At 38.5% G+C, this 15,424-nt stretch overlaps 1 protein-coding gene across 1 annotated transcript in view; it reads left to right on the plus strand.

The window, feature by feature from the left end:
• The window catches only part of LOC130580166 (vesicle-associated membrane protein 2-like), a 49,882-nt gene extending 39,354 nt beyond the window's left edge, over window positions 1–10,528 (plus strand). The window contains exon 5 of the mRNA XM_057377493.1: window positions 1,557–10,528. Within this exon, the coding sequence (XP_057233476.1) occupies window positions 1,557–1,573 (17 nt within the window). The 3' untranslated portion in view covers window positions 1,574–10,528. The remainder of the gene's footprint in view (window positions 1–1,556) is intronic.
• Window positions 10,529–15,424: the final 4,896 nt, after the last annotated feature.

The following is a 15,424-nucleotide window of genomic DNA, read 5'->3' on the forward strand; positions in this document are numbered from 1 at the left end:
GATGAATTTTTTTAAAGCATGTAGGGGCCTAGTTCCCACCATATCAGCTAGAATTTGAGATGTCAATGTTTCTGTAGATCCTTTCACATTTTGAATGCCCAAATGTTGTTAAAAGATGACCTGAAGTCTCGCTGATTTTTTTTGCTTAAAATATCATCTCGTTCCATGCATTTGTTGTAGGAAAGTTAGCTGTGAATGAATAATAGCAGTCATGCTGGTTGGGACTCAGGGATCTTGTAATGACAGGAACTGAACATTTTATTTATGTAACCCTGTGTTAGCAACAGCTGTTACGTGACATAACTGTAATAWGGCATTAACTCCTAAAAGGGAGATTTCTACAGATAGACAATGCAGGTAGTAACCCAGAAGAGATTCACCAGAAGGCTAGACTGTGGATATGAGTTAATTCCCAGCTCTCAAATTACATGCCTCATATTCAGCATGTTTCCATTTTCCTCTGTTGCTCCTGTAAAGAAGGCTTACAGAATCACCAGAATCACCTGTAAACATGACTAAATGGAATGAGATACATGTGACAGTTTATTAGCCTTATGAATGCTGGCATCAGAGTGACCCAGAATAATTCAGGGTTTCGTAACACTGTTACAGYAAGAATGGGAAATGGTTAGATATTAATTAACTATATTAACTGGGTACTCGAGGCAACTGGCTTCAAGAGAAAGACTGGCCCTTGTTCTGCAGTCTAGTGCAGCAGCCAGATAAAGGAAGATGCTGAGCTAATTGCTGTGTATATATAACTGAGCATTATGTGAATCTTAACATGAAAGTAAAAAGTGGTCGAGATAGCTCATAACTCCTCCGCAGAAGTTTAAGACTGAAATATATAGAAGTAAAAACATTTTTTCACTCCTGGTTTAAAATGTTAAATACCTGGTAACTTTAAAAAGCCTGTTTGACATGCATTATATTGAGTTTAGTGTGTATAATCACAAACTTGAGTGTCGCGTTGTTCAACCCAGGCTCTGGCTCACCAAAGTGAGATCTAGTACCAGGTCAGTGAGATTTTTAAGTGTAGTTCMAATTACTTTTTCAGTCTATTTGATTCTTCTGTAGTAAGTGCCTTAAGGATGCAGCTTCAGGCAGGACCCTGTATATTTAACTCAATGCTGTATTTATTTACATAGCTCTCAAGTATATGTTTGAATCCAATAGACATCAAGCATCCAAGTGCTGTTAATACAAGGCCTGCATGACTTTTCCAGTCTGTGAATTGAATGGGAATGAGGTCATACCCTCCACAAGGGCTGGCTATAGGTGCAGATAAACTGAGTCATTCCTCACAGCAACAGGCTACCATGGGTGGTGGAATGGCTATCCTGCCTTTTGACAGAGGAGTAGCATCCCCATGACTGCTAGGAAGGAACATTGCATGCAAGATATGTCATGTCATTTAAACTAAGAAGTGCTAAAGATATTTGCAATTCTCTGACATCACATTACGCTTCTGTAAGATAAAGCACAAGAGTAACTCTGTAATAACTGTTGGTTTTTGTCCTTTTTTTATCTTTCTTTCCTTCTGCTTCATTTCCCAGTTTATTTCTCCACTTGAAAAAGGAAAGAAGGAAGACTTGGCACAACTTTGTTCATATCAACCGACGATATCAGTGTTCCTTTGTTGAACTCCGCTTTTTAATTCCCGGTGTCTTGGGATTTTTGCTTGTAATAACCCATAAGCATTCAGTGTGGTGTATTTTGGAATTCTGTTGTTTCCACAAGAAACTGTACCAGCTAAATACTGCCAAGTAGTTCCATACACTGTCTAATCACTGTGTCTTAAAATGTGTAAGCACTGACCTTCAGAAACTGTAGTATACGAAAAGCATCCTACAACATCTCAGAATCAGAGAATGCAGCTATGGGAAAGCTCCTGTTCAAAGGGACACTGTCAGATGGATTAGACCCAAACCTAAGGTTGCAGGAAACATTAGGGCCAAAATTCTCAATCTGAGCTCCTAAAGYTGGATGGCAAAATCCATTGTCAGATGTAACTTTTTGAGGTAGTATCTACTAGTCCCATCGAAGAGAGTGATACCTACAAGTATTCATGTAAGATATCATATTTCAACTTAGCCAACCAAACACAGATTTTTTTGAGATTAGATGTAGAATACAAGTCTAAAAACATTGTCTGCAGAAAATAAATAAGACTGGTTTATCATCTTTTATGGATTTAATTTTTTCCTTATGGAAAACACCTCATGGTGTTCTGAACAACCAAGATGGCCTCAATTTAAAAGCTGGAAAGAAAACTGTATAACAACCAAAAAGGATTAGCTAGCACAGTCTTGAAAAAGCCAAGTGAAACACAAAAGTGATAACACAAGCATCACAAATGACTCRGATCCAGTCTCTTGCTAAAGACTCAAGGCATTGTTTGTCAGATTTCATAGGACATCTCTTGAATGCTAGTCCCCAATAGTTAGACCCTAACTTAAAGTACATGAGCAGCTTTGGTGATGTCTGTGGCTTCCCAGGTCTGTTGAAGGAAGCTGCCTCTGCACCAGTTTGCAGAAATGGTCCCCACTGTGAGGATAGTTCAAAAATCAGGAAGAAAGGAGGGGGGAACAGTGGAGAGGCTGAGAAAGGGGTGCCTAGCAATGCTTTCCTGGAGAAGAGGAACACTGTTCAAAACAGTGTGTTAATAGGCTTTTAAAAAATATTTTTAATTTGTGCATGTAGATAGTTCATAAACTATAGTGTCATATTTGTGAAGTGCTCAGCTGAGATACCTATTATACTCAATTAATTTAAACTAACATTTGATGTAATTAATGGAAATTATATATTGTGGCTTGAGAGAAAGTTGTTGTATGCTCTTGTGAATTTCTTGTTTCTTTCTTTTTAAAACAGTGAATAGTTTAATCATCGTTAACAAAACTAAAAAWGAATTAATCAAATTTTGAGCCAGGAAATTCAGAAAAGGGTCTTTTAGGATAACTCCTTCAGAATTTCTGAAAGAATTCATGGAATTAAAAATAAAATTGCGGGTTAGGGTTTTTTTGTCTGTAATTCAATTAGGGAATAGAAACAGAGATAATAATAGTCTAAATATTCCCACTGTGGAGTATCTCTCTTGACATTTTTAGGTTAAAAAAAATTGAGACCCAGACCAGTTTGTTGTTATGAATCTATGTACAAATTGAGCTGAAGTAGAATTTTGCAAAGAGAATAAGTAATGATCAATTGAAAGGTTCCAGTAGTATTTTCCCTAAATATTTACTGTTTCATAATCACATGTACTGTTTCATATCATTAAGTCCTAAGTGGTCCTGGTCTTAATGAATATTCAAAGTCACTAATGTGATACTGGACTCCCTGGTATGCCCTGTTCACTTCAGTCCTTCAGGTGAGTGAGAAAATAAACAATTCTGAAATCCTCATGGGCCAGACAAAAATCTGAGCAGTGATGAAGGGCCATGTGATGAAGACCATGAGGTGACACAACTATTATGTATAATTGAGCTTTCACTGGTAGGGGAATAAGCCATCCAGCTTCAGGACCATTATTAAAGTGCTAAGGTAATTGGATAGCTGCTGTTGAAAGAATTCTCGTGAGACCCTGCCACCCACACCCATGTTTAGCATGGCTTAATCCTCACAGGGCTTCTCTGCTGAAAAGACTCCTGAGATGAAGGTAGCTTTTATTGAGAGTTGGTGCCATCAGTAAGGTGATATGCTGATACTGAGCCTTAATGTAGATGTTCCTGCTCCTATGAGAGGCTGAACTGACTACTCAGCTGACAGGACCATAAATACACATTGAAGAGTTTGAATTCTCTAGCTACAAACATGCAAAGATCCCAAAGAAAACTGTAGGGAAAGTGATACAAGGATGCAAAGCTGACATCCTCGCAGCTAATGTAGTTCAAGCAAATTAACAATCAAAGTGGGACCTTTCAGTGAGAGTGGAGAATAGAAACTGCTGTCTGTGGAATGTGGGCCCATTCTCTCTSAAAACTAATTGGGATGACTGCTAAAATTAGTGAGAATTTGCAACAAAGAGTTAAGCAATCTACCATCTAGTGGGTCATAGAATGTTTGTGAAGAGACTCTTTCCTCCTGTGTGATACTAAATATGCTAAATTAATATGTTTAACTTTACAAAGTTTTTCATAGTATGCTTGTGAATGCTCAATGTTTGCTACTACTTGTGCTGTGGTGGTTGGTTGTAATAAGATAAGCCACATAACCTTTCTAAGTCAGCCCAGGAAGCATGAACAAGTGTGTCTTTCCCTGATGCACAGACCCAGAGCCTGAACTGCTCTTGCAGAGGGTTAAATCTTCAGCAAGGAGAATATGGTAATATGGAACTGTGCAGGGTCATAGATTGTGCAACAGCATCAYATATGTGTAGACCAGTGCAGAGGACAATCTGTATAAACACAGTTGGAGATCTTATTTGTGTTGAAGCCAGGATTGATTGCTTTCCACTTACTGCTTCTACATTTTAAATGTCCGTGCAGTTACAACTGCCTGTCTGCAAATTTTCCTCTAAAAGTTTAAGTCATTCTTGCTCAGTCAGCACTGATTAGAATTTCARCTACAGGGTAGAATTTCAGCTCCTGCTTTTCCTCACTAACTACTGCCTAGGCTCTTCCCTTGGGCTGGTAAAACATCACAAGAGAGCTTCCTTTGAGTGACTGCCCAGCAAACCCTCAGGGGACCCCAAGGCCACTGCCACCTTGGGGACCAAACTGAACTCTGTCTGGAAGCAATGCTTTTGATAGCTTTATCCAGAATTAGACATCGTTTGAGACCTTCATATTCCATCCTTGKAAGAAGCGCTTCCTCTGCTTTCTGGGCCCCAGCTGTGCGTCTCAGAGGCTGTACAGCAGGAGATGCCCTTCACACACAGCATAGCTGCAAGGAGCTGTTAAGAGCTGTTCAGTGCATGTACCATGGTTGCAGCTTGGCTTGCCAATGATCATATATCAGCTTCTGAGTTTGAACAAGTGTTATTTGCATCCACTAGCAACAGGCTAGCGAGGCCCTGCTTGGGCATTAGGCATTCTCTCAAATTTAGCTCACCTTGCAGTACCACAGATGTGCCTTTAAACCTGAGAACATTGTTGCACAGAGCTTGGCAGAACTTCCTGTGGAAGCCCTAATGGGGTAGTTGACCTGATTTTCACTTGACAACATTATGTAACACCACARTCAATCCAACAGAGTCAAACCTATTCCAATACTATTACAAGGAGGATGGGAGAATCTGATAAAGGTTTTGAATGCTACCTAGGGTCTGTATGACAAAGAGTGGTTTGGGAATGTAGTCAGTTGGATTTCTAAAGCTGGCACTTTAATTCTGTTGGAACCTGCATAATGTTAGTCCTGGGAAAAGTTCAGCCAAGTAAAATATTTGGCTTTTTTCTTTTTATATAGTGATCTGCAATAAGTGACTTAAACACTCACAGTGAGGGAAGAACAGGACAGTATTGATTGTGCAAGGAACGAATTGGAACAACCTCAATCTGCTAGGCTTTTGAGTAACAAGACCTTTGAAAATTCTACCATTTCTGCATTTTTCATGTCACTTCTCCTCTGACAGGGCTTCACCTAATTTAATTTTATGAGCAGCTGGACTACTTATCTGAATACAATGAATTTTAGCTCTTCAGAGCCAGTTCCTGACTTGACATTTGTATTAGAGCATACCTGCAAAATGATAATGTCTGCTTCTCAGAAGAACATCTACCATGGGAAACTCAAACTTCAGGAACTTTTAGAAGCTTGATGTTACTCAATTCTTTCACACTTTTACAGAGTGAATTTTTTCTAATCCTTGGGAGGCTATCCACACTGTAGAAATATGTATAATCTGATGTTAGGGGTTTTTTTGAATAAGAGCTCCTTGACTGCACATTAATGGTAGACCTTCACAAATAACCTAGAGAGCACTTGGATATGATCCAGGATTTCGATCTCAACCCTTCTCCTGCCCTTTAAACAGGTAAGAGGGCTGAAACAGCAGCCATATAAGGCACTGGGCTCCCTCCCAATGTACACAGTGAGTATTAGAGAAAGGCCTCAAAGTCTTTGATCTGGATTTGCATCCTGACCTGAACTCTAGACCTGTAACAGATCATAACCTTTGGGCCCTCTGTGTAGTCAGAAGACTGAGATGCTCTTCCAATCAGTTGTTCCTCACATGATTTACGTCCCTGTTGTTAGGCAAGATACATTTGAGCAAGAGACAGCACAAGCACCCTCAAATTAGCTCCTTTAAAAGCTTGAAAAAAATGAATTATACCTAGAGAAATTATTGGCTAGGTTTCTCATATGGTAATATTACTGTCAGTACTGATACTAGGTTTGGATTGTATGGAAACAACCAACCAGAACCTCACACCACTTGTTCTTTCTTCATGCAGTCAACTTCAGAAATTCTTCTCTATTCTGCTTCAAGAAAGGATTTTGTTTTCCTCTTCAGGTAATTTCCCTTAGTTCATTAATGTATGTCTCAATTGATGTGCTCATTAGTTTTTCTTCTCCATTGAGAGCCGTAAGACTCTCTRCCTTTAAACACATGCATAAAGAGATCTGAGCCACCCGAGGAGTTTACCTTCCTTCCTGGTGCACTGACATTTGAAAGCTACATCTTAGAATAAAGCAGAAAAACTGTGGCAGTCTGGTTACATGCAGTTTTGGTGGAGTAAACACTTGATTATTCAACAATGAGTCATTCCTGCAGTAACCTCATTCTGTCATGACTGTATCACATCTGCTAACTCTCCAAAGCAAAACCATAACCTGCACCGGTTTAAAACATGAATACAGCCTCGTGGTTTGCACATAACACTCTATTCAACCAAAGAARCCATGTGCTGTAAGTTTAAAAGGGCAAAGTACTTGTTCTCAAAGAGAAAATATCATAGAGAACAACAAAGACAATTATGGAAAAAACCTTCTCCATTCTTTAGGTCTTCTGGACCAGTGTCTGGCTTATCCATTATTCTTCAAGTGTCTTTCTGTTCTCTTAGAAAGCCTTTGTGGTTTTGGAGTGTACCGTATTTGGAACACAGTATATGGAGGCTAGGGTTGTTCTGCTCTCTGATTTGACTCCCTGCCTTCTGCCATACTGTAATTGTTGCTCTCAGCCAGAACTCAGCTAGGTCTTGACTGAAGCAGAATCTCCTCCCCATAATGCCCAGCTCAAACCAGCCTCCAGTTTCTGGTCGAGAACACTGGAGGCACAATATGGCTCCTAGGTCTTAATTTGGTTCAAAATTATGTGATACAAAAGAAAGCTAAACAACAGCAATTTTGCTACAGTACTTTAAACTGTAATATGGAATTTTAATTAAATTTATCAAACAGTTCTTGTAACAGTGATTTCATTAGTTTTGTTGGAAAAAGAGGAAACAACAAATAAGGATATTGTAGTAATCCCAATAGAGTAAATTGGGATATGGTCTAAGTGAAATATCACCAACATTAGTAAACTACTTTTCATAAGAGCACCTTCTGTATATTAAAATTAAGCAGTGCTTGTCTATTAAACTAAATTCAAATACTTAAAAATGAACGATGACAGATGATAGTGTTTTTTTTTCTGAAAAATGCAGGAGATACATGCAGGAAGGGTGGTGTAGCATTTTTTGTAGCAAACACCATTTGGGGTATTCTATCCCAAGTCATGCTGCTGTTGGCAGCTGCAGAAGTAGTCAAGAAACTCCAATCAAATCAGGACTTCAGAGTGCTTGGTGCAGCAAAGATACAGACTGAATGTCCATTTTGTTCTAGAGCAATTTGGTCTCAGTAATGGAATCTTTTTGGCACAGCATAATTGTTTTGCTTACTCTTGTTCCACTACAGTACCTGTGCTTGCCCCCCTATAAACAGTCTAAGGAGAGGACAGAAAATCACTTTGCCAATTCCATTACATTCCTGTCATATATATGTGAACACATGGTGGTGGTCTGAGCTTATTGTAATGAAAAGATTAAAAGAATTAAATCAGTTTCTCCCGAGACATTGCAGTTTGTTTAAAGTACAAGTAAATAATGGCAGCCACAATTATTTTCTTTGTAAGATCAAGGATGGAAATAGTGCATATAATAGACCTACAAATTTATAGATGCACAGTTTTTTTCAGAGGTTTAATTATTAATATTTAAAGTATTGGAATAGACTTGAAAGTTTGCTACAATTTCTTTATTAATGGAAGTAATCTTGGCTGGAACTGAAAATTCATTGATCAGTGGGACTACTCTGCCACTAGCAAGCTACTAAATAATSCAAGTTCAGCCTTTCATGAAACCTAAAGGGAAAAAATATTCTGAATATAAGTAGAAATGTATGGTGAAGACTATGGCTATATAGTTTACTATTAATTATTTAAGTATTATTTAAGCAATTAGCAGCTATAAAAAGTCAAATAACTAGCTTCCAAAGCCTAACTACAGACAAAAGAATATTGTTTTTCTCATTAGAAAAGCTAAATTCGATCTGTGTTCCGTCTGCTTTTTCCCCAGACAATAAAATGCTAATGTTACTATGACACACTCACAGGTGTGCACATAAAATGTTACAGATAGCCCACTACTTGTCATGAAAAACATCATTATTTTGTCTTGTAAATAAAGCCTCATCCATCCCCCAACCACAAACATGGTAAAATATTACTCACATTAGGCTTATCAGCATAACTGAAAGATCAGAAATTAGTACCTCCTACTTGAGAGTAGGACTTAAAAACTTAAATGCTTTGTCTGTTGCAAAAATACCTTCTGAGGGGGAAGCACCAACTGTTGTAGAGGTTAATTTTTATTTGACAACTCCTTTTTTCCTTCCCCTTTCTGAAAGAAGCTCATATATGTAGACAGGCATTTGCCATTTGGGYGAGATGCTCTCTTTCCAAGTATTAAAGACATGAAGCAGCCAGATGAAACAGTTGCGAGCAACCTTTCGTTTGTTTTGCAGCATAAAAAGTTCTCTAAGTGGCAATATATGAACTCTAATTATAAACTTGTTATGCTYATTGCAGGAAATGAGTTCATAGCTAGCTAATTAGTATTTTTCTTAATGACTTATGCTTGAGTCTTAACCCAGAAGAGCAGCCTCTGGAGGTGTTTATRTAATCAGTTCAGCCCTGTAGTATTTCACACTCACCAGCCTATAGAGAAGAGCAAGGCATGCCCTGTCCTGGAAATGATTTCAACATGTGCCTAAGCATATAGTGAATTTCTATTTTCTGTATAACACAACAAAAAAACCCTCATTTGTCCTTTTTAAATCCAAGCCTGATATGGAATCTGTACCATGCTCTAATTCACAAGAGGAAAAACTTTACCTTTGAATGATAAAAAAATTAAGTAGAAAGAGACCCCTGGGGTTGCCTGGTCCAATGTCCTGCTCRAAGCAGGGCTGCCTTTGAAGTTGAATCAGGTTAGACAGATTTTGTCTTGATGAGTTTTGAAAATCTCCAAGGCCCATGATTCTACAACAAATTCTGTCATTGGATATGTTCTCTGCCCTACCAAGGCTGATAAAAGTGTAGGAAACACCTTTGTAAGTGCATGTGGTTTACGGTTTTGCCGTTTTTTTCAGTTGTGCACTGATCTCATTAGAATCAAATCCAGATTTAGTGGAAGTAAATGCACCCCCCTTTTTCAAAGAACTTCCATTGACATCAAGAAATTTTCCTTCTCWCTTGTTGCTGTTGGACTAAATCAGATCTGATTGTGCTGAGGATATCAGTGCAGTGTCTCCCCTCTGTGTGTGTGAAGCCTGCTTCTCTGACACTGAAACTGCGCATAGGCATAGGATCAGATTCAGAATATCTGGTAAAGCCTTGTTCTGTGTTGTCTGGGATCAGTGACAAAATTTTGAGTGGCTTTTAAATTACTAGACTGGCACCAAAGAAAGAAGAGGATTTGCTGAGATCACTCTTTCTCCTCACAAGTCACCTTGGTAATGCCACACTTGTTTCAAATGCTGATGGAATGGCAGTGCAAAACAAAACCCTTTCTTCTACCTCTTTCCTTGTAATTCTTTAAGCTTTACTTTGTGTAGTAGGAATAATCAGAAATAAATTTTCAGTTGCCCTTTTAAAAACCCAAACTCCAGACCCAATCTCTAATTGCATTCTTTGAAAGGCCACACAGTGGTGTTAAACTGTGTAGTAACACACTGAGACAGGACCTGAAAGTCTGTGCTGAGAACAGCATCTCTCACCTCATAGACTCAGCTATACTGAGCAAGGAGTTGTGATTTGTGCCTCTACAGAAAACAATCCATTTGCACCTTATTGGAACTATCTGGAAAGGAAAAATAATGTTGTGGAGACCAGGACATTTCTTAAAGTGCTTTACCTGGAGGTCAGTGGAATTTCATTTATAAATGATAAAACGCATGCATTTTGATGCTGAAATTGTGATGACTTACAAAGTTTGATATTACTGTACTTTTCTGTGAACAGTGATTTTTTTGAAGTGGTGAACATATTTTCCAAGAATATCGTAGACATTTGTAACATGTATGTTTGTGCCAATAAATCTTGTTTTAAGAAGTTTGTTTTGTATCATTGTGTTCTCAATACACACAGTTTAAGGACAGTTAAGCAGCTCCAGTTTTCATTCCCTCAACTACTAGAGACTCCTGGAAATGAAGACTTTCTAAGTCRCACTGAATTTTTAGTCTAATAGAAAAGAAAAAAAGCACTTTGGTTGTATAAACAATAATGAAACCTGTAAAAAATATGCAACCATTAACAAATTGTGAATGGTTGGAGCAGACGAGAAAATGTATTTAGTGCATTTAAATATATTCTTAATTTTTTTAAGAATAATATGGGTTTTACTTTTAATAGGACATGGTTAACTCAGGGAACGCAATGTCATGAAATACAYTGAAGAGTTTTTAGATTAAGAAAGAAGGATTTTCTGTGAGAGGAACACAGACTCTCATGCAGGGTCCTCTTCYGCCTTAACTTGAAGCAGCTGGTGCTGGCCACTTGTGTGATGGATTAATGGGGCATGGTAACTGTTGCCATGGTTATTCCTAATGAGTAATTAAGCYCTTTGAAGGGACAGTACTTGGAAGCTGCTTTTCTTCCCTTCCTAGTGCCTACACCTGAATTTTAAATTGCATAAGCATCACAATAGCTCTCAGGTAGCTCCACACCTTCAATGCATTTGGGGTATTATTCAACAACTCTAATTTTGTTGCAAATTATCTCAGACATAAAAGGCACATTATTGTCTCTCCCTACCTAAAACCCGGGTAAGGTCAAGATGCCTTTTTCTGTGAAGGTGCTTTATTAGCAAAACTACAGATTTTTTCTKGGTAACTCAGTGCACCTGGCAATCAACCGGGGACTCTTAAGTCTAAAAGGAGGAGCTGGGACAAAACAATCACTAATTTCATACAGTGCACATTCTGATCTACATGAAATAGCAAATAAGGATGAAGGGAGAAAGTAAATTATGTTGACTGATRCATGTGAACATGATACTAAAGAACACAGGAAACTGATCAAAGCCAAAGTGAGGCTTATTAAGAGAGCACAATGGGGCTGCTGCTCTGCTAGCACTCTTAAAGCAAGGTTGCATAATCGTCTGTTTTATTGAAAAAAAAAATCCCAGTTTGTGACTTCTGAGCTTACATAGAATTCTAGCAAATGGTAAAACCAAGTGAAAATCAAGCTATTTTTAAAACAGTGGAGATCTTTAGATGGATATGGAAAAACCATTAAGATTATATGAAAAATCTAATCTATCTTTCATTCTGGTTGGATAGAGTTGCATAATTTATGGCAGTTCAGGGWGCAGAAAGAACTGCTTCCTAGGGGTTATTAAGATATGTGGGGTGAAGAGTTCCTGGGACTTGCAGATGACTTGGAAAGTCAATACAAGATAGTTCAAAGACAAAACAATCCTTGAAATGACTGCCCATACCCTTCATTTTGTAAGCAGAAATATCTGAARGTAAGTGTACAAATAAGACACTTGTAATTGCTCCTGATAGTTCTAAAATGAAAAAAAAGTGTCTCACATGACTAAAGATGGTCAGAACTGCAATCTGAGAAGAAAAGTTGGTAAACTGCTAGAGTTCCAAGAGTTTCCATATGAAAGAAAGCAATGCAGTGGGAAATACTGTGAGCCAAGGCAGTGTTTTGGGGGTTTTTTTGTTTGTTTTTTTGTTTGTTTGGTTTTTTTTTTTTGTTGTTTTTTTTGCTTTCCGGGGGTTTCTAATCTAGGGAACATAACCTTGTAACACTGCCTGTGGTTGGGCAGCTATCATGAAAAGCTCTTACCAGTACATTTTACTATGGGAATTTCCTGGCACTGAGTTATTATACTTTAAAGGCAGTTTTAACAATTATTTTGCAGAAGCAACATCCTTGTCTTCTCCCTTATCATCTGAACAGTGTAATTATAGTTTAACAGCTGTTGGCTGAGTGCTCTACAAAGGCAAGTAAAGCCTGATGTTTCTGCATTCTGTTGGTCATAATGCAGATTTACTCTGTAGAATGTAGACAGTGGGTTTGATCATTTGACTTCTAGTAGTTACCTAATGACTCGCAGATTGTTCTTTTTACTAGAAGGTGTACAGTACAATATCAAACTATTTACATCTTCCCTGGCTTAGCCTAGAAAACACTTGCTCCCTAGTCCAGTTTCACCAGGAGCTGGGAAGGCTTCCCAATACCATACAGTTCATGCTTCTGTGATATAGTCTCTAGTAGTCCATAATGAAAGAACTGGCTAGAACAGGGGTGTTGCCAGCACCATACAGCCCTGTATCAACTCAGGTTTTGTTAAACTTCCTTCCTAATGATCCAAGAAAGGTACAGAAGAGACAAGACTATAAAATTCTCACCAGTCTGAGTGAAAGGACCAGGGAGACAGGGAGGAATTCCTTTTCTCAGATCAGACTRTCCAGTGAGTCAGTTCAACTGTGAACGTGAACATCTGAAACTGTAATGMCCCAAGGAATGCTGGGGTTAATAGTGATTGAGGATCTGGGAATGTAAACCAGTAATTACAATGCACAAGGCACTGGCAAAGAATWGTTTAATCTCCTTTTAATGTCTCACTCTGAAGACATCTACAAGTTCCAGTGACAAAGTTCAACCATTTTATCACCAGGAACTGTCTGGGTTAGCGTTGCCATCCTTTTACCTGCTTATCAGTCATAATTTCATAACCATATAGGTTCTTGGCCTGCTTCAGTCCTCTAGAAAGCTCGATTTGAGTTTCATTTCTGAGCTGGCTCAAAACCTCTTTTTATTGTTCTGCTTACCATCTGGGTACAGTGTACAGTTCTTACTCTTGTGTTTGCTATTTTTCTTCAGCAACCTGACAGTCTATCTGTGCACACTTGCCAGTTCCATCGCTTATGACCATTGCAGTTCTCAGTTCCCTGCTAAAAGTAAAGGTTTGCTAAATGTTGTATGAGGTGGCACAAATGTTTTGGTGCCTGTACTGAAGAAATCTGAATTACCTTACTACCACATTACTATTTCGCTTATGACCATTGCAGTTCTCAGTTCCCTGCTCGAAGTAAAGGTTTGCCAAATGTTGTATGTGGTGGCACAAATGTTTTGGTGTCTGTACTGAAGAAATCAGAATTACCTTACTACCACATTACTATTTCTCACAGATGCACTTACCTTCCAATCCCTATGGCAGKCATCCTAATCATCCTGTTACACTTGTTGGTTTCTTAATCTGTTTTTCTTACTTCTGTAGTTTAGGACCAACAAACTTATAATTGTTGAATCAATAGTAAGCAATATCTTCAAGAATTAACTTGATCCAAATTCTCCTTCTTCTATCACCAAAACAAATCCTATTGATACATCCAGATGGCAGCTAGGTGACCTGAAACACTGCTCATCAATCAACTATTTCATACTGCACTCACCAGCTGACATTTCTTGACTATGCAGGTATCTCTGTTCTCTATGAATGCAGATGCCAGTTGAAAATACTGTTATTTTAGGATGCCTAGGGTTGGCAGCTAAATGGAAAGAAACACATGCTCCTATTTTACTCAGACAGGAAGGAGGAGTCAAAATTCAACCCATTCAAACTAGCAGCTTCTGTTCCTGATTGTTTTCTCTTTGCAGACCATAGCAGAATCTCTGGGAGCCTTCTGTAGAGATTTGCAGTCTTTGTTAAGGAGAAAAGACTTCTTCGGGTAGCTATAAGCACAAATATCCTCAAGACCTGTATTTGACACAGATAAAGAGCCAGCCCATCTCTTCTGCAGCTGAGCCTAGAATCTGAAACYATGCAGTGAGAAAACCAAGCTGGCTGTCTAAGCAGCACTGCTGGATTTTGGTGATGCTGTGCCAATTATAGGCTTCCCTTGACTATATGTAATTTATTAGCTCTCATGTAGAAGAGTGAAGTGTCTTCTGATGCCATTCAGACAAGATTCCTGTATCTGGATTTTATTAAAAATGGTCTTTGGGTAGATCATTAATACATGATTAAGTGCAGTCGGAACACTTCTTCAGCCTTGTACAACACAACATGATGTGAGCCTGAAAAAGAGAGGAAGCAAAAGGCACATAATCATTAAAAAGAAGCTCTTCGGTATATAACCTGTCTGCTCCTGTTTGACCCAGTCAGGAGGGAAGAATTCAATGCACTCAAACTAGCAGCTTCTATTCTGATTGTTTTCTCTTTGCAGACCATAGCAGAATCTCTGGGAGCTTTCTGTAAAAATATTCAGAAAAATCTCTGCCTCTTAAAATATGSTGACAAGGGTGGGTACATCACTACATATCTGCAATGCTAGAAAGCAGGTTGTCTTTTAAACTTTGATTTCCCATAGATAAATAAGTAAATATTAAAAAATAAATGTTTTCTTGTTTTTGAAATTGCCTTAATAGAGGAAAAAACCCCAAACAACAAAAAAAACCACATTTTCTGGTTTCAGCTGTCCACCTGCCTGCTGCAGCTCCCTCAAGTGACCCTGTCCCAGGCTTGGAGGCATCCAGTGACCATCCCATGGTGCCCAGTCTGGAAATGTCTAGTGGCAGTTGCTACAGGCAGCCATTGTGACAGCAAGGACACTGTCAGTCACTGCCTGTCACTCTAATGAATTTATTTCACAAATTATACCAACAAAGGCTAACAGGGTCAGACTCAATCTCAAATACAAAAGAAATTCAGTCAAATTTGTCTGTATGGGACTAAACGGTGTTGTCCAACCCTTGGATTAGCCATTCTGCTGTAACTGGAATTCATTTTAATAGTTTTTCAGAACTCTTTTTCATCTCTTGTACATCAATTACTTCAGCTGAGGCTTCAAATTTCTCAAGTGTTTTCAAACCTAACAGCATTTTTCTTTGTGGGTTTGTCATTGTCTCATTCTTCTTCTCTGCTTCATCCCACCTGTTCTCTGTTTCAAGGTGCTGAACAAAATATCATTCTCCCTCTTGTCT

Source organism: Malurus melanocephalus, unplaced genomic scaffold (assembly GCF_030028575.1).
Source record: "Malurus melanocephalus ecotype Western Australia unplaced genomic scaffold, MMel_1.1 scaffold_317, whole genome shotgun sequence".
In the NCBI taxonomy this organism is placed as follows: Eukaryota; Metazoa; Chordata; class Aves; order Passeriformes; family Maluridae; genus Malurus; species Malurus melanocephalus.